Raw genomic sequence first — 27770 nt, forward strand, 5'->3', positions numbered from 1 at the left:
CTTTATATCAAACTTCTGTTTTCTGCAATGCAAAAGCAGTTATAGATTGGGATAATTCAAGCCTAATATTATATAAAGGGATCGGCATAGGATCTATTTTCTAAGTTGGGAAGCATGAACTTATTATTGGCCTACCCACATAACTGACAGAAAATGAGGCCTTCATCCTAGCTTGGTTTTGACTTCATGCAAGAATCAAGCCTAGTACATAGCAAGTTATAGGTTAGTGGGCTACATAATACAATGTTATCTCTAAAACAAACAACAAACAAGAACTATTCTGTAATAATTCAAAGATATTATTTGCCTTTTGACTCTCAGCTGCACTCTCAGATGTTCTATTAGCTTTGATAAGGCAATAGATTAATTACTGAAGTAAAGAGAATCCAACTGTCCTCTCTTAAATTAGACATTAAAAAGATTAGCAAAAATAAGCTAAGCACCAGTGGTTCAGGCCTGTAACCTTACCTACTCAGTAGGCTGAGATGCCTGTAATCCTAGCTACTCAGGGGGCAGAGATCTGAAGATCATGGTTCAAAACCAGCCCGGGCACAAAAGGACCAGAAACTTTTATCTCCAGTTAACCTCTAGAAAATGGGAAGTGGGGCTTAGCTCAAGGGTAGGGTGGTAGCCTTGAGCTGAAGAGCTTAGGGACAACACCCAAGCTGAGTTCAAGTCCCATGACCCCCCCCCCCAAAAAAAAAAGATACAAATGCTACATTGTAGAATAGTATTTTTGTTGGAAATCTATACTTCATTCTTAGGGAAAAAAAGTTATGTTTAAATATAATAAGTTTAACATTTTAAGTTGTCTAATTTATAATGTGATAAATATTACTAATCATAACATATATGGAAAAAAGCTATTTGAGGACTTCAATAACTTTAAGAGTATTACAAGGGGCCGGGAGTTTGGCCTAGTGGTTAAAGTGCTTGCCTAGCATGCATGAAGACCCGGGTTCGATTCCTCGGTACCACATACATAGAAAAAAGCCAGAAGTGGTGCTGAGGCTCAAGTGGTAGAGCTCTAGCCTTGAGAAAGTCCAAGGACAGTGCTCAGGCCCTGAGCTCAAGCCCAGGACTGGCAAAAAAAAAAAAAAGAGTATTACAAGAACCTGAAGCCAAAAGGATTGAAAACCCCTTCTCTAATGAAATACCTTTAGTTGGCATGCACAGATCTCATGGTTACTGGTAGCATATCCCCTCATAGCATATTGCCTCATGTACTATAGCTACGAAAATTCCCCCAGTGGAAACAAATGTTAGCAATTTAGTGATGATCCTTCCGGACATATTTCTGCTGAGTTCTTGACTACACATGTAATTATATAATCTTATAGACTTAGGATCATACTTTTTTTTTTGCTATGCTATTCCAAACTTTTTCTACTGAGATACTTCACTAGTTGGGGTTTGTTTTTTTCTTCTGCAGGGGATTGTGGGGGAGGATGGGTCCCCTTGTTCACTCTGAATTCTTATAAAATCTTAAGGTATAAAAGTTGAAAAGAACAAAGGGATCATCTTATCTCATTCCCCATTCAATTCAGGAATTTTCTGTAAAGTACTTAAACTCTATGATCCATTCATTTCAGTTTTATAAGTACTAAATTTTTAGAAACTCTTTCCTTACACTGGACAGAAATTCTCCTGTACAAAAATTGATCCATCCAGCCTAGCTCTATTTGGTGCACAGAATATGTCTTACCCTGTTTTGTTCTGGATATTTTCTTCTGAACTGATTTCCAATTCACTAATTTTCTGAGTTGAATTGAAGCTTCTGTTAAGCCTGTCCATTGAATTCTTTATTTTCAAATTTCATTTAAACTTATCAGTTGAGTTCTTGATTTCAATTTACATGTTTATAGTTTCTAATCACCTCTTGTAATTTTTAACTCTTGACTAGTAAGTATACTTATTTCAAAGTTTTGTAAGTTCAGCATGGGCATCTTTGGATCATTTCTGTCATGTTTTTCATTTCTATCATGATTTTAATTTCTGCTCACATCTTTATATTACTCTCTTATTTTTTATTGTAGGTAAGACATTGTATTTTCAAAGCTGTTTGTAGAAATAATTCACAGGGAACACTAGAACACTGGAGTTCTCTTTTTAACATAAGTTTAGAAATTTAGACTTTTTTTTTTTTTTTGGCCAGTACTGGGGCTTGAACTCAGAGCCTGAGCACTGTCCTTGGATGTTTTTTGCTTGATCAAGGCTAGCACTCTACCTCTTGAGCCACAGGACCACTTCTGGCTTTTTCTGTGTATGTGGTACCTGGGAATCGAACCTAAGGCTTCTTGCATACAAGGCAAGCACTGTACTCCTAGGCCAAGCTCCCAGTGTAGGAATTTAGATAATTGGAAACTCGTACTTCCTATTTGCTCTTTGCCTACCTTTAAACCTTTCAGCACCCAATGTAGGTTTTACCAGGACTTTAGTTTTTAAAGATAATTTGTCCAGATATTTTGATTATTCTTGATAAAACAGTTGCTTTAATTTCCTTAGGTAGGCTGTCATTGATAAAAGTTGCTGATTTATATTAATATTTCTCTCTGCTTCTGGGTTGCTTGGGAATCTGTTAGAGAACAGGGGAAAGCAGTGTTGCTGGGTAGTTTTGTTTTGTTTTTTTGTTTGTTTTTGTTTTTGTTTTTTTGCCAGTCCTGGGCTTGAGCTCAGGGCCTGAGCACTGTCCTTGGACTTTCACAAGGCTAGAGCTCTACCACTTGAGCCTCAGCACCACTTCCAGCTTTTTTGTATGTATGTGGTACCCAGGAATCAAACCCGGGTCTTTGCACATGCTAGGCAAGCACTTTAACCACTAGGCCAAACTCCCGGCCCTGGGTAGTTTTGTTTATACTCATCTACCATACTCATCTTTAAGAGCATTTCTTGAATATTTTATCTAATACAAGTTTTTGGTTCAGGTGAATTGAAGATACGATCAAATTCAAATAAGCAGTTATTCTGTCTTTGATCTCATAATTTTGAATGGTTAGGGGACAAAAACAATGTTATCTTTGTTGGTTAATTAGATTAGGCTAATATTAGCTAACAGCCCTCAAAATCTTGACAAGATATACTCTTGTCTTGCACAAAATAGCTGAAGCATTATCTTTACGTAGTTATTCAAAGGGGTTTCTATTCAATAAATCAGTTTAAAAATACAATATATCTTGATAGATAATCACCCTTTTATCACTTTTCCCATCTCTCACGACTCAATCTGTCCTCTCAGTTTTCTTACTTTTATGGGATACTCATTGAACATTATGACTGCATTCTCTACCCTTCCTGTCTTCATTTGTCTCCTCACCTTTCCTTGACTCCCCAATACCTTTCAAGTGCCAATTCCCTGTTATGCATTTGTTGACCTGTTTGTATTTCTAAGGAATTAAACTATTTGAATTCTCCCATAAAAATACCATACTTTTAATACATTTGTATACACCTGCATACAACCCCATATCATTCTAGGACTGACACTGAAGGACAGCCCTACCAAGAACATGTTAGTCCTCTGCAGGGGGATGGGGGGAACTGGCCAAACAACTAAGCAGTGAAGTTCTAGTACTAAACTACTCGCATTTCATTAGCCAGAAGTCATGCTGTTAGCCTGGTAGGAACTGGGTAGGAAGCACAGATTACATTTCTCCTACTGGGGACAGTCCCAGTAAGGAGGAACAATGAATGTAGTATACAGTGGCCTCATTTTCTTTCACATTTACATTCTAGTCTTCTAATAAAACTAATGTTCAATATGAAAGATCCCAATTTAATGTACTGTTTAATTCAACCAAAACAAAAAACGTGGCTTAGTAATAGAGCACCTGCCTACCAAGTAGAAGCCCTGATGCCAAATTCCCAGTACCACCCAAAAGACAAGCAATATAAAAATGAGAACAAGCTATTACTGTTCAAGCTCTGACTTCAGGTAAAGAACTGTGGGGGCCAGGAGTTTGGCTTAGTGGTAGAGTGCTTGCCTAGCATGCACGAAGACTCAGGTTCGATTCCTCCATACCATATACATAGAAAAGACCGGAAATGGTGCTGTGGCTCAAGTGGTAGAGCTCTAGCCTTGAGAAAGCCCAAGGACAGTGCTCCAGGCTCTGAGTTCAAGCCCTGGGACTAGCAAAAAAAAAAAAAAAAAGAATTGAATTTGTCCTAAAAATCTTGTTGCTCTGCTTTGAAAACAATACATGTTTATATAGCCTCTGCTACTTCTCCTGTCTCTTAACAAACTAGTCCTTGGGAATTTACTCTTGAAGGAGCTAAATATTGATCTCTCTGTAGTGAAAATCAGCACAGTTCTGTTTCCTGTTTTACACTGTACCTTCAGTAGCATTAATTTTTTTATATCAGCTTTGTGTGCAGATCTCCCTTTTCCTAGTTGTTTACTGTATACACATACATTCAAAATACAGTTACTATCAAATTTCTTTTTTTTTTTTTTTTTGCCAGTCCTGGGCTTGAGCTCAGGGCCTGAGCACTGTCCTTGGACTTTCTCAAGGCTAGAGCTCTACCACTTGAGCCTCAGCACCACTTCTGGCTTTTTTCTATGTATGTGGTACCGAGGAATCGAACCTGGGTCTTCATGCATGCTAGGCAAGCACTCTACCACTAGGCCAAACTCCCAGCCCTCAAATTTCTTTTTGTCAGTCATGGAACTTGAACTCTTGGCCTAAGCTTTGTCCCTAAACTCTTCAGCTCAAGTCTACTGCCCTGCCCCTTGAGCCACAGTATCACTTCCAGGTTTCTGGTGATTAATTGTTAAAGATAAGAATCTCACAGACAGGCCCCGAGTTTGGCTTAGTGGTAGAGTTTATGCCTAGCATGCATGAAGACCTGGGTTTGATTCCTCAGTACCACATACATAGAAAAAAAACCAAAAGTGGTGCTGAGGCTCAAGTGGTAGAGCTCTAGCCTTGAGAAAAGCCCAAGGACAGTGCTCAAGCCCTGAGCTCAAGCCCAGGACTGGCAAAAAAAAAAAAAAAAAAAAAAAAGAAAAGAAAAGAAAAAAAAGAATCTCACAGGTTTTGTAGTGCCCAGGCTGGCTTTGAAACCTGATCATCAGATCTGAGCTTCCTGAGTAACTAGAATTACAGGCAGGAGCCACTGTGCCCGCCAGTCTTTTTTTTTTTTTCTGTCAGTATTGGGATTTGAACTCAAGTCCTCACACTTGTTCGGCTTGCTTGCCTGTCTGGTATTCTACATAAGCCCCATCTCCAACTTTGCTCCTCTCCTCCCCACCTCAGTCTGGCAGCACCCAAACTCCAGGCCTGAGCACTATCCTGGAGCTTCTTTCACACAAAGGTAGCACTACACCACTTGAGCCACAGCTCAACTTCTGGCTTTTTCTGTGGATGTGGTACTGAAGAATCGAACCCAGGGCTTCATGCGCGCTAGGCAGGCACTCTACCACTAAGCCACATTCCCTGCCCAAAGTCTCACAGACTTTTCTGCCAGGGTTGGCTGTAGGACTACAGGAGTAAGCCACCAGCACCCAGCTCTAGCTCTTGCTTCATCATCTGTGCCTGTAAATTCTAAATTCAAACATTCCTTCTTCTTTTGTACATTTATGGTATTTTTCTAGTTCTATTACTGTTGAGTGTGTTTTTACAAGTTACTTTGTTTCGTACATGGTTTGAGGTTTTCTGTCATATCGTTTTATTTTCATGTATTAAAACAATTCCTCACATTTTTGGGTAGGATTTCTTATGCTATTTTTCATGAATAAAGCATAATATTGGAAAACTGGGACAGTATATTATTTCTTTACCTAAAATAAAATAGACTGTTACTTATCAAAAGATGAAAAAAAAGGTTTTACAAAAGAAAGGTGTTCTGTTACACCTGTGTCAAAAAAATGCAAGTGCTTCCACAGCTTTGTGACCTCTGAATATTATCTGTCCTCTTTATATTTGCTCTAAGCGTAATTGAAGGAAAAAAAAAAGGATTGCAAAGTCCCAGTTGTGAGCTTTACAAATGCACTGATGAGTACCTTCTTTGATAGGATAAAAGCTTCAATAAGTGATGTTCCCACCTGTGTGATTAATTTCAAAATATTGTTTGTCTAACACATTGTTGTCAATGACAACTGAACAAGAACTTTTTAGGAACAGTTGGCTATCCAATAATGGCAAATTTCAAGGCTATGCAAATTGTGCCAGTTCAGCCCAGCTCTTTTTCTCTATTATCATATCAATTGAGTCAGTTCATAGGAGACAAAGCAAGGTTATGGGAACCACCTAGAGCATCATGCACCATTTAACATCAATGCAGCATACATGAACATCTGCAACTTCAATCTTATTAACAGAGGACAGAATAGAAGGCAATAAACAGCTTCCTTCATCATTTAATTGCAAAATAGTATTTCCTAATGTTTGCATTGTTTATCAACAGGAACTTCATCAATAATTGCATAATTATGGCTGCCTAGATTACAGTGCCCTCATACATCTTGTCATTTATTACAGAGTGGTCTGAATTTAATCTAAATTTCAACACATTTTTCAAGGCTAATATAAACTCCTTGAAATGTGAGTTGCATAATACAGATATTTTTGTGTAGTGGAAGAATAGCAGTTTATGATTCTTCAGTCACTTGGGGGATTAAGAAGACTGAAAGGCAGTGAAAGATGAGGGGAAGCCACTAGTTAAATTCAAACATAGACCCATTGAACACAGGAGTAGGTTATGTTCTTTAGAATTAATCACAAGTAATTAGATGTTTGCTTTAGGCCAAAATTGGGCTTAATTAAAACAGGATTATTATACTGAGGTCTTCCCCTCAATCTGTATTTAAAGGGAGAAAATGGCAGAAAACTAAAAATGCAATGATATAAAAGCTATGTGATCAAAATTAGAAATGTGAAGTACAAAGAAAACTTTGTCATACCTTTACTGCTGTGGCTCTTTTTATTTTAATTTTTTATTTTTTTCATATATTTTTATTGTAATTGATAAAAGGGTTACATTATATTCACCAGATAGATGGTACATTACTTCACATACCTTGATACCCTTTCTCATGTCTTGGTCTCCATTTCCCTCCCCCCATGCTGTGGCTCTTGAAACCAGATAGTACCCCTGCTCCTAACCAGCAAATGTTAGTGTCTGTAGTAAGCAGCCAAGTGAGGTCTCCAGTTCTCTGGAAGCAATTTCTTTTGGCACCATGGTACAATATATTGAAGGAAAATGAAGGGAAACAATGTAAGCTCAGTTAGAATTACTGGTGTGGTCACTGGGAGTTGTCTCATGAGGGAGAGAAAGTAAAATATGAACACAGTGGGTACATTTAATGCATCTAAGGTAAGGAGTTTGAGTTTTATTTAATGCATGAAAATCTTATATTTTTTCCATTTATTTCTGTTTAAGGACAAAACCCTAAGGTCTATTATAAGATTGTATTTGAAATACTTTAATTTGTGGTTAGTCCCATTCTCCTTTCCCCAAAAAACATGAATTATAAATTAAGTGAACCCAGTTATAAATGAAGCAAACTAAGTTGTTTCTTCCTAATTATTCACCATAGCCATTTCCTTAAAAGAAAACCTTTAGAGCCAGGCACTGATGGCTCACATCTGTAATCCTAGCTACTCAAGAGGCTGAGATCTGAGGATCTTGGTTCAAAGCCAGCCTGGGCATTAAAGAAAATGGGGAATGCACCTGTGCCTCAGGGGTTAGGCAGTAGCCTTGAGCTGAAGAGCTCAGGGACAGCATCCAGGCCCAGAGTTCAAGCCTCATGACACCCCCCCCCCCCAAAAAAAAAGAAGCTCAAGGATAGAGCCCAGGCTCTGAGTGTGTGTGTGTGTGTGTGTGTGTGTGTGTGTGTGTGTGTTCACTCTTAAAAAGTAGACAAAATTTGTCTTTGCTGTCATGAAATGTAGGACCTCGCCTTTAAAGACAATAAATTTTAGGATCTCAAATGCTGCTAACTAGATCATGAGATACTTGTTTCCCTTCTTTACCAGCAGCCACTGTGGTGATGTGAAGAGTAATGGCTAAATGCAATGCTTTACAGCTCATGTCAAATAATGCCTACAATCAAGTAATGAAATAGATGAACCACCATCTAGTCTATGTGCAAGTTGCTCCTCTTTTATTTCTTTAGACTATTATTAGCACAATCTGTTAGCATATTAAAAACGTACGATTTTTTTGCATTACTTCATTTATTTGCAAGAAGTAACTAGCATGACACAATTTTTTCTGTCCAAATATCACTAGTGACGAGAGTTTATATACCACTCAATTAATAGCAAGAACCACTGCATAGTATTATGATAGTCTGGACAGTTTGTATATGATTTGTGGTCATCTGAGGAAGTATAAAATAGTCTGTAGTTTGTGGACAAGCCACATCTAGCATTGCCATTTGTATAGCCTACAATATATATAGTATCCTCTACCATTACAAGACAAGAGTGTTCTGAAATTATCTCCTATCTCCTTCTAGACTCAGAAACAGAGATACTGATTCTTGTATTGTTTAATGAAAAACTGTATCAGTTTAGCATAATTAGCAACAGGTAACTTCACACCTAATCTCCATTCTAAAGAATTAGGAAAGGTAATGGACATTTACAATGATACTTCAGGAGGAAAATGGAAGCTGTTTTTGAGAAGAATGGGAAGCAGTGGGCAAAGTTTTGGATAACAAATACTGGCTTATTTCCCCCACTACATCTTGGTATTTTATATGCTTGTGCTATTCTTATAATCCCTTGACAGGCATTGGCAAGCCTGTATTATGCAGGGTCTTTTTGTCTTGTGGCTTTTAACATTTTTTTTTGTTAGAACTCTGAGTGAGATAAATCAGTTGAAAAATTCCAGAAAGGATATGCTATTCTGATTTGGAAAATTGCCACCACTTTAATCTAGATTTTAAACTAAAGCGGGGGAAATCTTTACTCTATAGCTAGATAGAGCTATATAGTAAATACACAGATAAAGCTATATATTAGATACATAGATATAACTATATAAAAATATTTCTATGTAGCTAGGCTTCCATTTCCTGCCAAATACATTCTAGTGCTACAAACCTACTTTCTTCCTGTTTTCATCACTGGATGAAAGTACTTCTTGACAGTGTCAATGGTATTCTGATAAATGTTTCATGATCATATATCAGGGGAAATATCTTGGATCTTAGCAGTTGTGTCATGATATAAATACTCCTACCATGGCTAATTTCAGACTGCCATTGTGACATTACTTAGATCTGAGCAAAGTTCTATGTGTGTACAGATCTCAGCTTCCAGAGTAGCTAGGAGGCTAAAACTGTTTTAAAGTGACTTGAATGCCAATGGTGATTGCTCATGCCTGTAATCCTGTCTGTTCAGAAGCTAAGATCTAAGGATCCCCCCATCCCAAGCTATCCTGGCAAGAAGGTTTGAGATTCTCATCTCCAATTAAGCACCAAAACCCTGGGAAGTAGAGCTGTAGTTCAAGTGGTAGAGTAGAAAAGCTCAGGGACAAGCTGGGTGCAGTTACTCACACCTATAATCCTAGCTACTCTGGAGACTGAGATCTGAGGATCAAGGTTCAAAGCAAGCCCTGGCACAAAGGAACCTGAGGCTTTTTTTTTTTTTTAATCTCCAATTAACTTCTAGAAAAATGGGAAGTGGGGCTTGGCCCAAGGGTAGGGTGGTAGCCTTGAGCTGAAGAGCTCAGGGGCAGTGCCCAGGTTAAGTTCAAGCCCCATGGCCAACAACAACAACAAAAAAAAACAAAGAAGAAGAAAGAAAGTAAAGAAAAGCTCAGGGACAGTGCCCAGGCTCTGAGTTCAAGCCCAGCACCAGTACACACACACAAAAGTGTCTTAAGTAAGTGCCAAATAATTTTTCAAGACATATGCTATGACTAGATTCAAATTTTAAAATCAGCAATATTGACTTACAATGATTGAACTGCGATGGCAGCATTTTGTTTTTCATTTTATTTTAACGCGGAGTTTGGCAAAGACGAGACATAATGGAATTTTCTGAGATGATGAAATATCTCAGATGAGTTGTAACCATGTCCAACATAATTTTCTACAATGATGAACATATTCTGTATCTGTAGTGTCTGATAGCCAAGTAGCCATATATAGCTACAGAGTACTTCATATTGGACTAATACAACTAAGAATTTTGATTTTAAATATTTCTTTTTTATCTTTTCTTGTTTTGGTATTCTGGATCAAAACCACTTTCGATGCAAGCACTTTATCACTGAGCTATATCCCAGCCTGATTTTAGATTTTACTGTCACTGAATTTAATTTTAAATAGCCTCCTATGGCTGATGGCTGCTATGTACTCACCGTAGTGGAAACTGGATCATGCCTCAAATAGCAGAGTACAGTCTTAAGTGAAAAAAAGCTGAACACCACTGAAAGGCCCCAAGTTTAAGTCTTAATACCAACACAAAGCAAAACAAAAACGTAGAGTCACAGTACAGCTCTATGGATTGATAGGTGTGTAGACTACACAAGCATATGCATGTGACAAGGTTCATCAAACTGTCCACTTAAATTTATCCATTTTCCAGTAATAGGTGGACCTCAATTTAAGAGAAAATAGCAGTTAAATAGAAGGGTCCCATAACCACTTAAAACAGCAAGCCAGGCTTCATGGCACCCCAGCACTCACAAGGCTGACATAGGAGAATTTTAAGTAAGACTAGCCTACATAATGAGACACTGTCTCTAAAAGAATCAAAAAGAAAAGAAAAACTCAGCAAGAACTTGAGCATTGGGAACAAAGAAACAAACAACCCTCTTCTCTAGGCCTGTGGCCAGGAACTCTAATCATAAACATAAAAATATGTTCGAGCTGTTAAAATAGAAACAAGGGAATATGGCATTCCCAAGAAAGAAGGGCTGGGTGCCTCTTTGAGCAAGAGGCCTGATCTCTGCTGGAGATGAGAGCAGATCGAAGAGACTGTTGTCTAGACTGGCATTCTTTTCATCCAAGTGTTCTTCTAATTCAAACATTTCTGAATCAAGTACAGATCATTTGAAGAACTGAATGAGGGACAAGTGGAGAATGATGATTTACTTTTCAGCTGATATGAAAAGGAATCTTATTACTTGCTTATTGGTAGGACAGAAAGAGTGAACTTCAGACTGGGAGTGTGAGTTAGTGGTAGAGTGTTGACCTAGCATGCATAAAGCCCGGTGTTCAATTCCTCAGTACCTCTTAAAGAAAAAATGCTGGAAGTGGCGCCATGCCTCAAATGGTAGAGTGCTAGCCATGAGCAAAAGAAGCTCAGGGACAGTGCCCAGGCCGGAAGGAATGAAGGAAGGAAGGCAGGCAGGCAAGCAGGCAGGCATCACTGAAATAATTATCCTATTAGTTTCTCCTTAATATGGTGATTTGAAGATAGTTGATTAGTAAAGATGAAACCCAGGGCCGGGAGTTTGGCCTAGTGGTTAAAGTGCTTGCCTAGCATGCATGAAGACCCGGGTTCGATTCCTTGGTACCACATACATAGAAAAAAGCCGTAAGTGGTGCTGAGGCTCAAGGGCTAGAGCTCTAGCCTTGAGAAAGTCCAAGGACAGTGCTCAGGCCCTGAGCTCAAGCCCAGGACTGGCAAAAAAAAAAAAAAAAAAAAAAAAGATGAAACCCAGTCAATGGTACGTTAGTATATATTTAATAACTATCAAACCAAGTCCTGGTTGTTGTGTTTTCCAATTTCCATAGCACAAACATACCCACATGTTGCCACATCCAAAATATCAAGGTGAAGAGCTGGAAGAGAAGTCCACAGTCAACTCTCATAAGACAAAGTAAACTTAGTTTCAGAACTGTCCTACTAGTCTGTCATCCAAAGTCTGGGTTTTCTTAGTTGTGGTTTAGTACTTTGCCTTTTTTGTGCAAAATTTTGACTTAACTGAACCTCACATGTGTCTAGCTAAATGATAGGCCAACCAACTCCAGGTCTCTTCACAGAAGCAGAACTATGAGCATGATCCTTACATTATCCCACAAGTTTCTGGGTTTTTTTGTTTTGTTTCTAGTTTTTTGGTTGTGTTTGTTGTTGGTGGTGGTGGTGGTTGTGAGGCTTCCACTCAGGGTCTGGGCACTGTCTCTGAGCTCTTTTGCTCAAGGCTAGCACTAATATTACCACTTTGAGCCACAGCACCACTTCCTGTTTTCCAGTGGTTAATTGTAGATAGGAGCAGGAGTCTTGTGGACTTTTCTGTCCTGGCTGGCTTTGAACTGAGATTCTCAGACAGGAGCCACCAGTGCCTGGCTCCTACAGGTGTTTTAAACAACTTGATGCTACAGTCGAAACTCAGAAAGTGAAGAAGAGTGTTAAACATGACAGTACACTGTTATAATCACAGCAGGCCAGGCACAGGGGCTCACGCCTATAATCCTAGCTACTCAGGAGGCTGAGATCTGAACATCAAGTTTTAAAGCCAGAGCCCAAAAGGACCTGAGACTCTTAACTCCAATTAACCTCTAGAAAAACAGAAAGTGGGGCTTGGCAGTAGCCTTGAGCTGAAGACCAGAGACAGCGCCCAGACTGAATTCAAGCCCTAGGACCCACCAAAACAACAACAACAACAAAACATCACAGCAGAAGGGCTATGAGGCTAGTCTAGGGCAACACGGCAAGACCCTGTCTCAAGAATAGAAAGGGAAAAAAAAGAATAGCAAATTATATCCAAGCCTTAAAAACAATGTAAGATTTTGTGCTTGAGAAGTTTATTTTTCTTTATAGTCATAGATTTACACATACTAATCTAGGTTTAAGTACAAGAGATATTGGTAGATGACTAAGCAAAGTGTTCTGTTTAAATTGGGTAAAATGACTGTTTACTACTGTTAATTCTTGTATTCCAAATAGACTTGTGATCTTTGAATTATAGTTGAGTTTGTTAGGAGATAAATAATAGTCTTTGATTAACATTAATTCCAGGTCTTGAAGAACATTAATTGAATAATTCAATACAAAATATTGGAAATCTTTTTCAAGGGTGGGGTAGGGAAATGGGGACAAAAACATGAGAAGGGATATCAATGTGTGATAATTAATGCACCTTCTATCTGGCGAATGTAACTGTAACCCCTCTATACATTAAAATAAAAAAAGAAATCAGGCCAGGAGTTTGGCCTAGTGGTAGAATGCTTGCCTAGCATGCACAAAGGCCCAGGTTCCATTTCTCTGTACCACATACATAGAAAAAAGCCAGAAGTGGTGCTATGACTCAAGTGGTAGAGTTCTAGCCTGGAGAAAGCCCAAGGACAGTGCTCAGGCCCTAAGCTCAAGGCCCAGGACTGGCCAAAAAAAAAAATTAATTAAATTTTTAAAAATCTTTTTCAAATATAAACCCATGAAATTACCTTGCAAATAGTATCATCCCTGCAAACCAGATTTCAGTAAACTTGTGCTTATGCAAAAATGGTTCTTGCTATAAGAATTCTTTTGCTCCATAAAGAAGGAAAGAGCCATTGGTCCCTCATAGCTAAGTTTTCCCTTTGTTAGCTTTGTAAATATTTCTTATTGCCAACATCAAACAAATCACACAGCAATCTTACTGATGGAAAATCCATGATTAAAATAGCAGATTCAGCTGGATTCACATGGTTTCAACCTGCAATCTTAAGATATTCAATAGGATGAGAAGCAGAGAATTGTTCAAAACCAGAAAAACGAGGAACTGAGGTGTGGCTTCAGTGATAGCTAGTCTAACAAGCAAGCTGAGTGAGTGTAAGACTTTGAGTTCAAGCTCCCAATACCAGCAACAACAACAACAAAAAGATAGTAGCTTCAATCTAGTCACCAAGGCTTAAGCATAATCCTAATTTACTTGGGAGGTAAATTGTAATTTGAAGCCCCCTAGGCAAAAAAAAATTCACTTGACTACATCACAGCCAATAACTGGTCTCGGTGGCATAGTCCTGCCATACCAGCATAAATAGAAAGAACACAATCTACTTTTGGCCTAGACATAAAGCAAGAGCCTATCTCAAAAAGTACAAGGCCCACTGTGGGGGGCATGGTGGCTCTTGCCTATAATCCTAGCTATTCAGGAGGCTGAGAACTGAGGATCACAGTTCAAAGCCAGCCCAGGCACTAAAGTCCATGAGACTATTATTCCAATTAACCACTAAAAGTGGTTTCAGGGATAGAGTGGCAGCCTTGAGCTGAAGAGCTCAGACAGTGCTGAGGCCCAGAGTTCAAGCCCCATAACAACAACAACAAAAAAAGTACAAGGCCCTGATTTCAAAGCCCAGTATTACCAGAAAGGAATAGAGGGGGGGGGAATTAATTTTACCCCAGTTGTGGAGCTTGAACTCTGGGTCTGGGCACTGTCCCACAGACTTTCCTGCCTAGACTGGCTTTGAATGGTGATCCTTGATCTCAGCCTCCTGGAGCTATGATTACTGCATTAGCAATCAGTGTTCACCTTAGGAAAACTCAATATGTACATATCCACTTTGAAAATCCTGTTATATTAATTGATACCAAATTTTATTTTATTTTTTTCTATTTTTTGCCAGTCTTGAGGCTTGAACTCAGGGCGTAGACACTGTCCTGGGGCTTTCTCAAGACTAGTGCTCTACCACTTGAGCCACTGCACCACTTGAGCCACTGCACCACTTCCAGCTTTTTTTGTGTATGTGATACTAAGGGATCAAACCCAGGACTTCATGCATGTTAGGCAATCACTCTACTACTAGGCCATACTCCCGGCCCAATAGAAGATTATTTTAAATGAGTAGGACAAGACTATTGAAACAAAGTCTTAGGAACTACTAATGGCTAGATATGGATTTTGAGTTAGAGGCCAGCCTGTACTATATAGTGGAACCCTGTCTTAAAATGAAAATTTTTTTTAATTAAAAATTTTTAACAGGGTAATAAAGATAAGTAATAAAGGGTTTTTTTTCATGGAGAGAAAAAAAAAAACAACTATGTCCAAAGCACGTGAAATGTGCTCCGTGGAGTTCTGGGCAGGGTTCATCACACGAATTATTACTTTTCTAGAGACAGCCTTGCTTTGTGTCATGTCTACTTCCTTCCCTAGGTATAGCTGATTGAACAGATCTAGGCAACCTTACTAAACTTAGACAATCCATACATGGTCAATAAGTTATAAGAAGGAAATTGAAGAGAACACAATGTTACAAAGTGATATGCTGCATTTAGTAAACCCTAATATTAAAACTATCAGAAACCCCTTGAGGAAAAAAATGCATGCCAAACAAAATAGAGCAGTAATTCTACTTATAATTGTTTTCTTGGTCATTTTTCTATGGAAAACATTTTCTTTCCCTTTTGTGATGCCAGGGATCAAATTCTGGCCCTCACACAAACTCTGGGCTAGGCAAGTGCTAAACACCAGTCTTCCCAGCCTTTGAAAAAATTTTACCTTCAGAAACAGAGATTTGAAATAGGACCTATATCCCTATACATAAAATTCCATTTTCATATATTATCCATGTATTATGAAAGAAATTAGAATGCTTCCTACAGTCTTAAGTGCTTTACATGTATTAACTAAATGTTCACAGAAGCCCTGTAAGAATGATTACTTGCATCTTTTTTTTTTTATTTAGCTTCCTATTCATCAAATCACTTCTACCTTTGGAATTACAGTAAAAAATGATGCTCAGGATAATGACATTAAGATGTGCTATAGGCTTCTCTATTAGCTACGACAATTTTCATACAGTTTAATAAACTAATTAAAGCATGAATGTCATGGTATATTAATATATTATGTTAATATGTTTAGAAAAAATTCCAACTAAAAAAGACTTTCTGCTTTTTCTTTAGTTAACCAGAAAATTAAATTAACCCAGAGCTTTTTCCCCAAAGTCCTTGGCAATTAGGATTGTTCTGTAAATTTCTATTATTAGCAGTTTCTCATCTGTTTCATTACCCTGTTTATTGGGGCAGTCTGAGCAGGGTGTCTTTGCTCATATCCTGGTTTGTGTGCCCTAGTGAAAAGAAGAACATTCCCTGGATTCTGTTTTTTTTTTTTTTTTCACTTTCCTTTAACCTAGGCATATTTCATGACATTAATACAACTCAGTTTCCTATGTCCATGCTCTATATAAAGTAGAGAGGATAATATTGACTTGGCTTTTAAGCACAAATTAAATTTAAAGTCTATTTAAAAATAAGAGCTTTAGGGGCTGGGAGTTTGGCCTAGTGGTAAGAGTGCTTGCCTAGCGTGCCCAGGTTCGATTCCTCAGCAACCCACATACATAGAAAAAGCCAGAAGTAGTGCTGAGGCTCAAGTGGTAGAGCTCTAGCCTTGAGAAAGTCCAAGGACAGGGCTCAGGCCCTGAGCTCAAGCCCAGGACTGGCAAAAACTAATTAACTAACTAAATTAATTAATTAAATAAATAAAAACACGAGCTTTAATGCTTTACAAGAATGTAGAGGTAAAACTGAAAATACCCTAAAGTCCATCAGCAGAAGGCTTACATAAGAGTATATTCGTGTAATGGACATACTATTCAACAGTAAAACATAACAGGGAGATTCTTTTGTTTACCAGTACTGAAAGTTCTCCCAAGTTTTTTTTTAAAAAAAAAAAACACGATTCAGGGCCGGGAGCGTGGCCTAGTAGTAGAATGCTTGCCTTGCATGCACGAAGTGGGGGATAAAAAGGATTCAGAGTAAAGTGGATAGTGTATCTTTTGTTAACAATTTAATAAAATGTAGTTCTGGTACCTTACAATTCACTCAAATTATCCAGTGGTTTTGAATATGTTTAGAGCTGCACAATCATTATGTAAAAGATTTTAGAACTTTTTCATTACTCGAGAGAGGAACTCAGATGGAGTTTCTAACCCCCATTCCTCTGGTAATCACTGGTTTGGTTTTTTTCATATATTTTTTATTGTAATTAATAGAAGGGTTACATGATATTTGCCAGATAGATGGTGCATTAATTCCCATACATTGATACCCTTTCACATGTCTTGGTCCCCATTTAATCACTGGTTTTTATCTTTGCATGACATCAGCTTTTTAATATTCTGCATATGTGTGAGAGAGATCATATTGTATTTCTTTTTATCTTTCTTTTTTTGGGGGGAGGGAGAGGGTGAGGAGTCATGGGGCTTGAACTCTGGGCCTGAACACTGTCCCTGAGTTCTTCAGCTCAAGGCTACTGCCCTACTCTGGAGCCAGAGCGCCACTTCCCATTTTCTAGCAATTAATTGGAAATAACAGTCTCACCGCTTTGTAGTACCTGGGCTAGCTTTGAACCTTGATCCTCAGATCTCAGCCTCCTGAGTAGCTAGGATTACAGGCATGAGCCACCGCTCCTGGCATTGTATCTCTTTCTTTCTTTTTCTTTCTTCCTTTTTTTTTTTTTTAATATTTTGCCAGTCCTTGGGCTTAAACTCAGGGCCAGAGCGCTACCCGTAGGCCTTCTCAATGCTAGTGCTCTACAACTTGAGTCATAGCACCATTTCTGGCTTTTTCTATGTATAGAGTACTGAGGAATTGAACCTGGGCCTTCATGCATGCTAGGCAAGCACTCTACCACTATGTCCAACTCCCAGCCCCTATATTTGTATTCCTGTGCCTGTCTTATCTTTGCTTTCTTCAGTTTCATACAGGTTTTTGCAAATTAAAAATCAATAGTACTCCATTTTGTATATATACTACAACTTTTTTACCCATGTACCTATTGGTGGATACTTAGGTTGATTCTATGTCTTAACAATTGTTAATTGTGCTGCAGTGAACACGAGAGTGCGTACATCTTGAAAAGAATTATTTCATTGCCTTTGGCTGTGGGCCCAGTAGTAGGACTGCTGTGCTATTTTCCATAACGGCTGAACTAATTTATCAAGTCACCAAGTGGATATGAGTTCTTTCCTCCACATCATTTGGTGGTGTTATTTGAATGGTCTTTTTGATAATAGCCATTCTTACAAATATGAAGTAACGAGTTCTAGTTTTGACTTGCCATACCCAAGAATTAGTAATGTTGAGAATTTTTCCTTTACCTATTGACTGTTTGCATGTCTTTTTAAGAGTAATGTGTATTTGTACACTTGAAATGTCTCTTTTGTATACTTTGATAGTAACCCCTTAATAGAGGTAGAGTTTGCAAATAGGTTTTTTTTCCTATTCTGTAGATTCTGTTCATTCAGTTTCCTTTGCTGTACAGAATTTTCTGATATAATCTCATTTATCTATTTTTGAGGTCTTATCCCTAAAACTCATTGCCTAGACCAGTGTTACTGAGCCCTCCCCTATAAGATCAAGTAATATCTTTTAGTCTTAAAAAAAAAAAAAAAAAGAGACAAGGCCGGGAGTTTGGCCTAGTGGTTAAAGTGCTTGCCTAGCATGCGTGAAGACCCGGATTCGATTCCTTGGTACCACATACATTCAAAAAAGCTGGAAGTGGTGCTGAGGCTCAAGTGGTAGAGCTCTAGCCTTGAGAAAGTCCAAGGACAGCGCTCAGGCCCTGAGCTCAAGCCCAGGACTGGCAAAAAAAAAAAAAGACAAAAGAAGGCCGGGAGTTTGGCCTAGTGGTAGAGTGCTTGCCTAGCATGCACAAAGACATGCATTCCATTCCTCATACGTAGAAGAAGCCAGAAGTGGTGCTGTGTGGCTCAAGTAGTAGAGTTCAAGCCTTAAATAAGACCAAGGACAGTGTCAGGTCCTAAGTTCAAGCCAGGACTGACAAAAGAAATGTACTTATTACATATATTTTTTTTTGGCCCCCTTCTCTCTCTCTTTCTGGCCCCGCTCGCTCCGGCCCCGCTCGCTCCGGCCCCGCTCTACATATATTTTTAAGACAAAAAAAAATAGCATGAGTTGCTTCTGGAATTATGTACAATAAAGCAAAAATGCTGACAACCAAAGTCATACTGGCTCACATTTGTAAACCTAACTGCTCTGGATACTGACATCTGAAGGTTGCCAGCTTGGACAAGAAAGTACATGTGACTTTCACCCAGGAATGGAAAAACCAGGAATGGAGATGTGGCTCAAGTGTTAGAGCATTCTCCTTCTACTACCCTGCTTCCTATCTCCCTGCTGATTCTAGTCTGGCCTCTTTTGATTGATGGCCCCTCATCCAGATCCTGGTTGAAAGGTTAGGTGCTGGTGGCTCTTGCCTGTCATCCAGTTATAACAGCTCAGAAGGCTGAGATCTGCCTAGGCAGGAAAGTCTGTAACTCTTATCTCTAGCTAACTTCAAAAAAGCCAGAAGTGGTGCTGTGGCTGAAGTGGTAGAGTGCTAGCTAGCCTTAAAGCACAAAAGCTCAGGGATAGCTCCTAGACCCTGAATTCAAGCTCCAGGAGTAGGACTCCTGCTCACATGCACAATAATGAAAAATATCTGCCTTTCAGCCTGCTATGACTCTCTTCATTAACATCTTTTCTAAAGTTTAGGAACAGTAACCAAAAAAATGGCATCTTTGAATACTTTAAACAAAATTTCAAGGATATTAATTACTAGGAGATTGTATGTAAACAGTGCTAAAATGCTATAGAAGTACTTAGTTATAATTGCCACTGAGTGAATTTTTTTAGTTAAATATTGTGGCATTTGTACAGTCTTAAACTCTTCCCCATAATTGACTTTGATGTTTGCATTCTAAACTAGACTTGCCTTGTAAGTGACTAGGTGATGGGATTTGGATCATAGTGAAGAGTAAAGGTATTTGTTTATGTAAATATTTAAAAAATGTGTTCAATTGATCCTTTTTTTCCCCTGATAATTGAGCTAAATTTTATTGTTTTGGATGAAAGTACCCTGAGAGTCTTATCTAATTACTGACACAAAACAAATATGCTGATTCCTGGATTCTTACTGTTTCCCATCTGATTGGAAAAGATTGAGATTTGATGGTTTTTGTTTTTGCTAGTACTGGGGCTCTGGGGCTTGGGGCCCTAGTACTCAGGGCCTGAGCTGTCACTAGGACTCTTTGAACTCAAGGCTAGTGCTATACCGCTTATGTGGCCACAGTGCCACATCTGCTTTTTTCTGAGGTTACTGGAGATAAAAGTCTCACAGGTTTCCTGACTAGTCTGGCTTTGAACCATGATCCTCAGATCTCAACCTTCCGAGTAGCTAGGATTATAGGCATGAGCCACCAGCGCCTGGCAACTTGGTGATTTGAGACAAGTCTGAAAAATAGAAATAATACTTATTCCTCACCCTTTTCCTTCTCACTTTACAAAAACGTTGGAAAAAATTAAGAAGTACTTGCTATGATTTATCTTAAACTCTTAAGTAGCTATACTTGATAAGAACTAACAGCATTATTTTTTCAAAAGTTGAGGAAGAAAGCAAATGTTCTTGTTTTTCCCACAGCTACTACAGGCTCATGTAATAGTTAAGAAAAACAGATCATAGCCAGTGGCTCGAACTTGTAATCCTAACTGCTCAGGAGGCTGAGATATGAGGATCAATCACAATTCAATGCCAATCCAGGCAGGAAGACCTGTGAGACTATTATCTCCAATGAAACACTAAAAGGCTAGAAATGGAGTTGTGGCTGAAAAGCTCAGACTCTGAATTCTAGTCCCATGACCAGCACACACACACACACACACACACACACACACACACACTGAATCCTACCAGATATAGTGATGCACACGTGAAACCCAGTCCCAGCAGAGTCTGGGAAGATAGATGTTCAAGTCCAGTTCAGGAAAAACTTTAGTGAGGCCCTCCTACCCCAACCCATCTCGAATAATAAACCACATAATAGTACTTGTTTTTCATCCTAGCTACGTGGGAAGAAGGCCACTGATAGGAAAGTAGTCTCTGAAGCCAGTCCAGGCAAAAATCAAGACCTTACTTAAAAAATAACTAATTAAAAGGGCTTCAGGGGTTGGGAGTTTAGCCTAGTGGTAGAATGCTTGCCTAGCATGCACAAAGACCCAGGTTTGATTCCTCAGTACCACAAGCATAGAAAAAGCAAGAAGTGGTGCTGTGGCTCAAGTGGTAGAACTGTAGCCTTGAGAAGCCCAAGGAGAGTGCTCAGCCTTGAGTTCAAGCCCCAGGACTGGCAAAAAAATAAAAAGATGAGGGCTTCAGGGTGAGGAGACTGAAGTGATTGAGAACAAACACTGGGCATGGAATTCAATCCCCAGTACTGGAAAGAAAAAAAGCAAAAAAAAAAAAAAAAAAACTATCCAATTGAATCTTATGAATAGGAGTGCTGAGCATCACAGTATGTCTTCAGATCTAGTGAACGTTCTTCAGGTGATACTCATGACAAATTGTGTAGCATGGCTGTGAAGTAGGTCATGCTGGTCAATTGAATTTTAATATGATTAAACATTACTTAATCCGCCTTCCATGACTCAGAACACATTTCAAGATCTTCCAAATTTTCAGGGTCATTGTTTTGAAAGGTGTTCTCTTAATCTGAATGCAGAAGATAGTGAAGACTGATCTGTATCTGTGTTGAATTATAATATATCTGTATCTATGTTGAATTATTTATTATATATAGCTATATGATAAATATAGCTATATATCATATATATACACACATATACATATATATCATATAGCTATATGTATGAGATAGTTTTTGGCCTTGTACATTCTAGATGAGTGCTGTATCTCCATCCCTGTAATATTCTTTTGGTTTTGGGGGGGGGGGGGTTTGTGTGGTTGTTGGTTTGGGTTTGTTGTTGTTGTTGTTAGTAAGTTATAGGGCTTGAACTCAGGGCCTGGGCAATGTCCCTAACCTTTTTTGCTCAGGGCTAGCACTCTACCACTTTGAGCCAGGGTACTACTAAGTGTCAGGGTGCTTCCTAAGTGTCAGGAGGAGGAGTTGGAGGTCCTCACTACTCTCCTAGCTAGTGGTGTGGGCCAAGTGGCCCTATAATATTCTTTTTTTTTTTTTTTTTTTTTTTTTTTTGCCAGTCCTGGGCTTGAGCTCAGGGCCTGAGCACTGTCCTTGGACTTCTCAAGGCTAGAGCTCTACCACTTGAGCCTCAGCACCACTTCTGGCTTTTTTCTATGTATGTGGTACCGAAGAATCGAACCCGGGTCTTCATGCATGCTAGGCAAGCACTTTAACCACTAGGCCAAACTCCCAGCCCTATTCTTTTTTTTTTTTGTCAGTTTTGGGACTTGAATTCTGGGGCTTGGGCTCTGTCCCTGAGCTCTTCAGCTCAAGGCTACTGCCCTACCCCTTGAGCCAGAGCGCCACTTCCAGTTTTCTTGTGGTTAATTGGAGATAAGAGTCTCACGGTCTTTAGTTCACAACCTGGCTTTGAACCTTGCTACTCAGATGTCAGCCTCCTGAGTAGCTAAGATTACAGGCATGAGCCACCATAGCTGGCTCCCTGTAATATTCTTATGTATATAATTTGTACCGCAGATAGCATCTACTTTACATTTCAGGAAATTGGACTTTACTGACAATCAAGAATTAAATATAGCAACAATCTACACATATGTCCAGAAAAACAATATAATCAAACTTCATGTAGAGTTTTCAGTTATCTAGAGTAAGAACCATGGTTCAAAATACTCTCTTCCACTGTAAATTAGGTTTTATTCATAAGTTAAAAAAATTTTTTTAGTTGGTCATGGGACTTGAACTCAGGACCTGGTTACTGTGCCTACTCTTTTGTGCTCAATGCTAAAGCTCTACCACTTTGAGCCACAGCATCATTTCCAGTTTTCTGGTGGGTAACTGGAGATACGAATCTTAAAGATTTTCCTGCCTGGGCTGGTACCACAGACACCTATCTCATAAGTAAAAATTTGTCAAGTCACCCAGGATCTGGCACCTCACATCTGTAATCCTAGCTATTTAGGAGTCTGAGATCTGAGAATCGAAATTCAAAGCCATCCTGGGCACAAAAGACTGTGAGACTTTTATCTCCAATTAATCACACACAAAAAAGCCACATGTAGAGCTGTGGCTCAAATGGTAGTGTACTAGCCCTGAACACAAAGCTCAGGGAAACCGACCAGACTCTGAGTTCAAGCCCCAGAACTAGCAATAAAAAACAAAACAGGCTGGGCGAGGTGGCTTAAGCCTATAATCCTAGCTACTCAGGAGGCTGAGATCTGAGGATCAAGGTTCAAAGCAAGCCAGGGCACAAAAGGACCTGAGAGTCTTATCTCCAGTTGACCTCTGGAAAATGGGAAGTGGGGCTTGGCTTGAGCTGAAGAGTTCAGGGAAGTGCCGAGGCCCAGTTCAAGCCCCATGCCCCCCCCCCTGAAAAAAAATATATATATAAAACTTTTTTAAACAGGAAACTTAACGAATTATGTCTAATTGTGTTTCTCTTTCCATTTGCATATACTTATTTCAAAATACATAAATCCAATAATTAATTCTTATATTACTTAAAATATTTTATAGATATATTATTACACATTTGGACCCTATTATTAATAGCAGCGGTGTCATTAGCTTAGCTCATTTTCCTTATTTAGTGCCTATTTGTTCTATTTTATGGTTGTTAGTTCCCTTAAAAATATAACATATTTGGAAGTAATAAAACTAGATTACTTTATAAATATTTATGATATAGGCCATTTCCAATTATTTCTCATAAAGCTCACTTAAATATTTTTCCCCTCCCCTCTCTTTCCTTCCTTCAGCCTCTCCTCCTTTCTCCCCCACCCCTCCAATTGTACTGTATACATTGTATTTGCATTCAGTGGTCTGTCTCCCTTTTGTCAGATGGCCAAGATGAGCTTGTTTATAATAAGCCATGTAAACTCAAACAATCCTTGACATTGATGTTGTTATAACAAAACTAATAATTTTATTGTGCTATTACAGGTTTCTGCAGAGAAACACTCAAGACTCATTATTTATTTCTAAATTTATAGCTTGGTATCTAAGATTTCCTTGCAGGAACAGTCTTAAAGCTTTGAGAGAGAACTGATCCAATCCATACAAACACTTCCTCTAGCTCATAGTTTGTTTAACTACTTGTACTGTCCAGGAAATGCACTGTTTATAATTGTTACCCTTAAAATGTGAACTGCCTAGGTATAACTCACAAGATATATGCATCAACTATGTCCTGAAATTTAACAAAAGAAGTGTTACATGTAGAAGACTGCACCTCTGTTCCCAAGAGCTCAGGTACAGAATACTGAGCTAATATCCTCCTCTGTCCTTGAAATGGATAAGGAAGGAATATCAAACTTTGCTGTGTCATTTTGCATACTGAGTACTAGAAAGAGAAGTCAGAGCCAGGTGACTATAGCTCTTATCTGTAGTCCTAGCTACTCAGGAGGCTGGCCCAGGCAGAAAAGTTCATGAGACTATTTATCTTTAATTAACCACCAGAAAACTGTAAGTAGCTCTGTGGCTCAAAGTCATAGAGTTCTAACCTTAAGTGGAAAAGCTCAGAGATGATGCCCAGGCCATGAGTTCAAGCTGCATTGCATGACCAACTGAGAGAGACAGAGACAGAGACAGACAGACAGAGACAGAGAGAGCGCGCGCAAATGTTCACTTTTCCTTTCGTTGACTCTAATTGCAGAAAATGAAGTCACTGCTTTTCCTGTCCTGGATCAAGACCAGAAAGAAATTATTGATACCATTGGAGCTGGAGATGCATTTGTTGGAGGTACAGACTCATTATTTCATATCTAAGTAGATATCTAAATAGATATCTAAGTAGATAACCTTTAAGTAATTAAATATGTTGTATATGTTTTATATTCTGACTCTGATACTTTGCTATCACATATGTTTCTCAATCTGTCTTTATCCATCATATCAAATAACATTAATGGTATTTTTCTTAAGTTAATAAGCTGATTGTTGGTGGCTTGTACCTGCAAGTCTTGCTATTCAGGAGGTTGATATCTGAGAACTGCAGTTTGAAGCTAGCCCAAGCGGGAAATTAAGCAAATTAAACACCATCAAAGTGGGAAGTAGAGCTGTGGCTCAAATGATAGAGTGCTAGTTTTTACCACAGAAGTGAATACAGGGACAGCAACCAGGTTCTGAGTTCTAGAACTAAAACGAGCACACCAGAATTAATTCCTAATGTTCTTTTCATTTGCCTCAATCTTTATGTGTATTGCAGGGAGATTTTACTACAAGAAAAATATATGTTTGGCAAAGATAATTTGTTATACCCTAGTCATTTTCACAAGATTAATTGTATCTGTCAGAATACTGCATAAACAAGCTGCATCAACTACAGTAGACAGTATACTCCTAGCCCTTCAGGCCTAATGTTAACACTGTTGTTCTTACAAACAAGTCATGCTGAATATTAAGCAGCATGCTAATAACTGTGGATGGTGTCTCTGGATTATTCCCTTGGTTATAACATCTGTTTCTAACACAATCATGGGTGTATATTATACTAGACAAAGTTAAATTTTTAACTAATTTGGTCTCAGTAAGATCTGGCTTTTTTTTTTTTTTTTCCCCTGTCCTGGGGCTTGTACTCTGGTTCTGGACGCTGTCCCTAAGCTTTTCAGCTCAAGGCTACTGCCCTACTCCTGAGCCACAGCACCACTTCTGGTTTTCTAGAGGTTAATTAGAGATAAGAGTCTCACAGTCTTTAGTTCCCCAGCCGGCTTTGAACCCTGATCCTCAGATTTTAGCCTCCTGAGGAGATAGGATTACAGGCATGTGCCACCATACCCAATAAGATCTGGCAAATTTTATAAGGACTAATGTACTTACTCAAAATAAGTTTAAGACAACTAAAAAATTGGGGGCTTGATGACTTAGAACTAAAATCTGACTCAAAGTTTATTATGATGGGTCTAAATTCCTTATAGTTCATTATAATTAAGCTATTGTCTAGGAAGCCTTAGATTTTTAAAATATATCCCAAAGGGCAATCTCCTAATCATTATTTCTTTTTCATACCATCAAGGAATACATAGTTTAAAAAAAATAAAAGGAAAGACCATTTCCCAACTTCACTGAAGGAGCAATATGAATCAGAGGAAGCATTTACATTTATGCAACAGTTGAATGTTAATATTGTTTCTTTGTAAAATATCCTTTTATTTTAATGGTCTTTTCACCAACATAAATTTTTTATTACCCTTCTCCAAAATTATCCTTACCCAGTCTTCCAAGTCCTGTATTCTTTGGCAAGAGTTCATGACACAGACAGTATCCTATTTCACCATTGTATTTGTATTTTTTCGTTCCCTCCTCTGAAAATCTTCATTGCTGGTGTCTCATGGCTGTCAATTTCCCTATTCCATCCTCTTCAGAGTTATACACCTGTGTTAGGTAAAAATATTTTATTCAGAATGAATCTGTATTGAATAATACACTAAGGAAACATTGGAATTTTCTGGTTAGAAACTGATTAAATAAGAATCTTATTCCAGAAAATGTCTACCCTTATACCATGTATATGAATTACTCAATACTTTAGAATCTTTTCAGCTGTAAGTATTCTATTTCTATGACTTTCAGAAAGACATAATGAAGCTATCATAGGTAGGACAATAATCTAATTTGCCATTACATCTGGCCCAAGTGTTTGGGCCTTCTTCCCCTGCAACAACAGATTCTCTTGTAGATACGCTACCTATCATGCTGCCAGCACTCACAGAGGGAAACAAGGACTATTCTTAGGATATCAACAGCTAGCTACCATTCATATAGAGGTTAGAATGATAAATTATCTCTAGCAAAGCAGTTGGAATTTTAGCTAGAAGATTTTAAACCTCTTTTGTCCCACACTATTTACCTACCCTAATTATATTTATTATTGGGTACAGTTAGTTAAGAGGAAAGAAACTGTGGAACAACCGTGTGTGTGTGTGTGTGTGTGTGTGTGTGTGTGTGTGTGTGTGTGTGTGTGTGTGTGTGTGTGTGTGTCTATGTGTGTGTTAGGCTAGATTGTATTTAGACTTTGCAAGCCGCATACAGACTGTCCTGAATATTTTCTTGCTTGCTTATTTGCTTTGGAGTTTTTGCTGTTATTTTTGCCATTTGATTTTATTGTTCAGCCCTAGGGCTTTAACTCTTGGTCCTAGGCACTGTCCCTGAACTCCTTTTTACTAAAGCTCATGCTAGCACTGTACCACTTGAGCCACAGCACTATTTCTGGCTTTTTTAATGATTAATTGGAGGTAACTCTCATGGACTTTCATGCCCAGGCTGCCTTCCAACCTCAGTCCTCAAATCTCGTCCTCCTGAGTAGCTAGGATTACAGCCATGAGCCACCAGCACCAGGACCATTTGCTTTTTAATTAACACTTAAAATATTATTATTTTTTAATTAAACCAGGAGTTTGGCCTAGTGGTAGAGTGCTTGCCTAGCATGCACAAAGACCTGCGTTCAATTCTTCGGTACCACATACATAGAAAAAAACCAGAAATAGTGCTATGGCATAAGTAGTAGAGCTCTAGCCTTGAGAAAACTCAAGGACAGGCTCAGGCCCTGAGCTCAAGCCCAGGACTGGCAAAATAAACAAACAAACAAGCAAACAAACCTTTCTTAGCATTCCAGCTTTCCAAAAAACAAGCCATGCCCAGATTTGACACACACACTACAGTTCATTGGCCCCCCTGAATTGGCAGTGTCATTTCTAATGTATCCAGACTCCAAAACCACTGGATTTCACTCACTCTGCTAAAATCAGAATGGAGAAAATGCTGACCACAGTGCATAGTGTAATCACAGCACTCTAGAGGCTGGGCAGGATCAAGGGATCAGGGCCAGCGCAGGCTCTATAGCTGTCTAGTAAGATTCTGTTTGAAAAAAAAAAAAAAAGTAGAAAGCAGGTTGAAACTAGACAGACTTCAGTGGTACTTCCTGAATTAGTATCCGTTAGTAGTTTCTCACTTTCAACTTGTT

General features: G+C 38.7%; 1 protein-coding gene and 1 long non-coding RNA gene across 2 annotated transcripts in view; one reads left to right on the plus strand and one right to left on the minus strand.

The window, feature by feature from the left end:
* Adk (adenosine kinase) overlaps positions 1-27770 on the plus strand; it is a 328745-nt gene that overhangs the window by 274863 nt on the left and 26112 nt on the right. Inside the window, exon 10 of the mRNA XM_090346612.1 lies at positions 24465-24551. Coding sequence (XP_090202738.1) covers positions 24465-24551 — 87 coding nt within the window. The remainder of the gene's footprint in view (positions 1-24464; positions 24552-27770) is intronic.
* LOC150054304 (uncharacterized) overlaps positions 25960-27770 on the minus strand; it is a 66387-nt gene continuing 64576 nt past the window's right edge. The window contains exon 5 of the long non-coding RNA XR_016537851.1: positions 25960-26182. This is a non-coding gene — a long non-coding RNA (uncharacterized LOC150054304). The remainder of the gene's footprint in view (positions 26183-27770) is intronic.

The sequence above is a fragment of the Megascapheus bottae genome, chromosome 15 (assembly GCF_031878675.1).
Source record: "Megascapheus bottae isolate mThoBot1 chromosome 15, mThoBot2.hap1, whole genome shotgun sequence".
Lineage (NCBI taxonomy): Eukaryota > Metazoa > Chordata > Mammalia > Rodentia > Geomyidae > Megascapheus > Megascapheus bottae.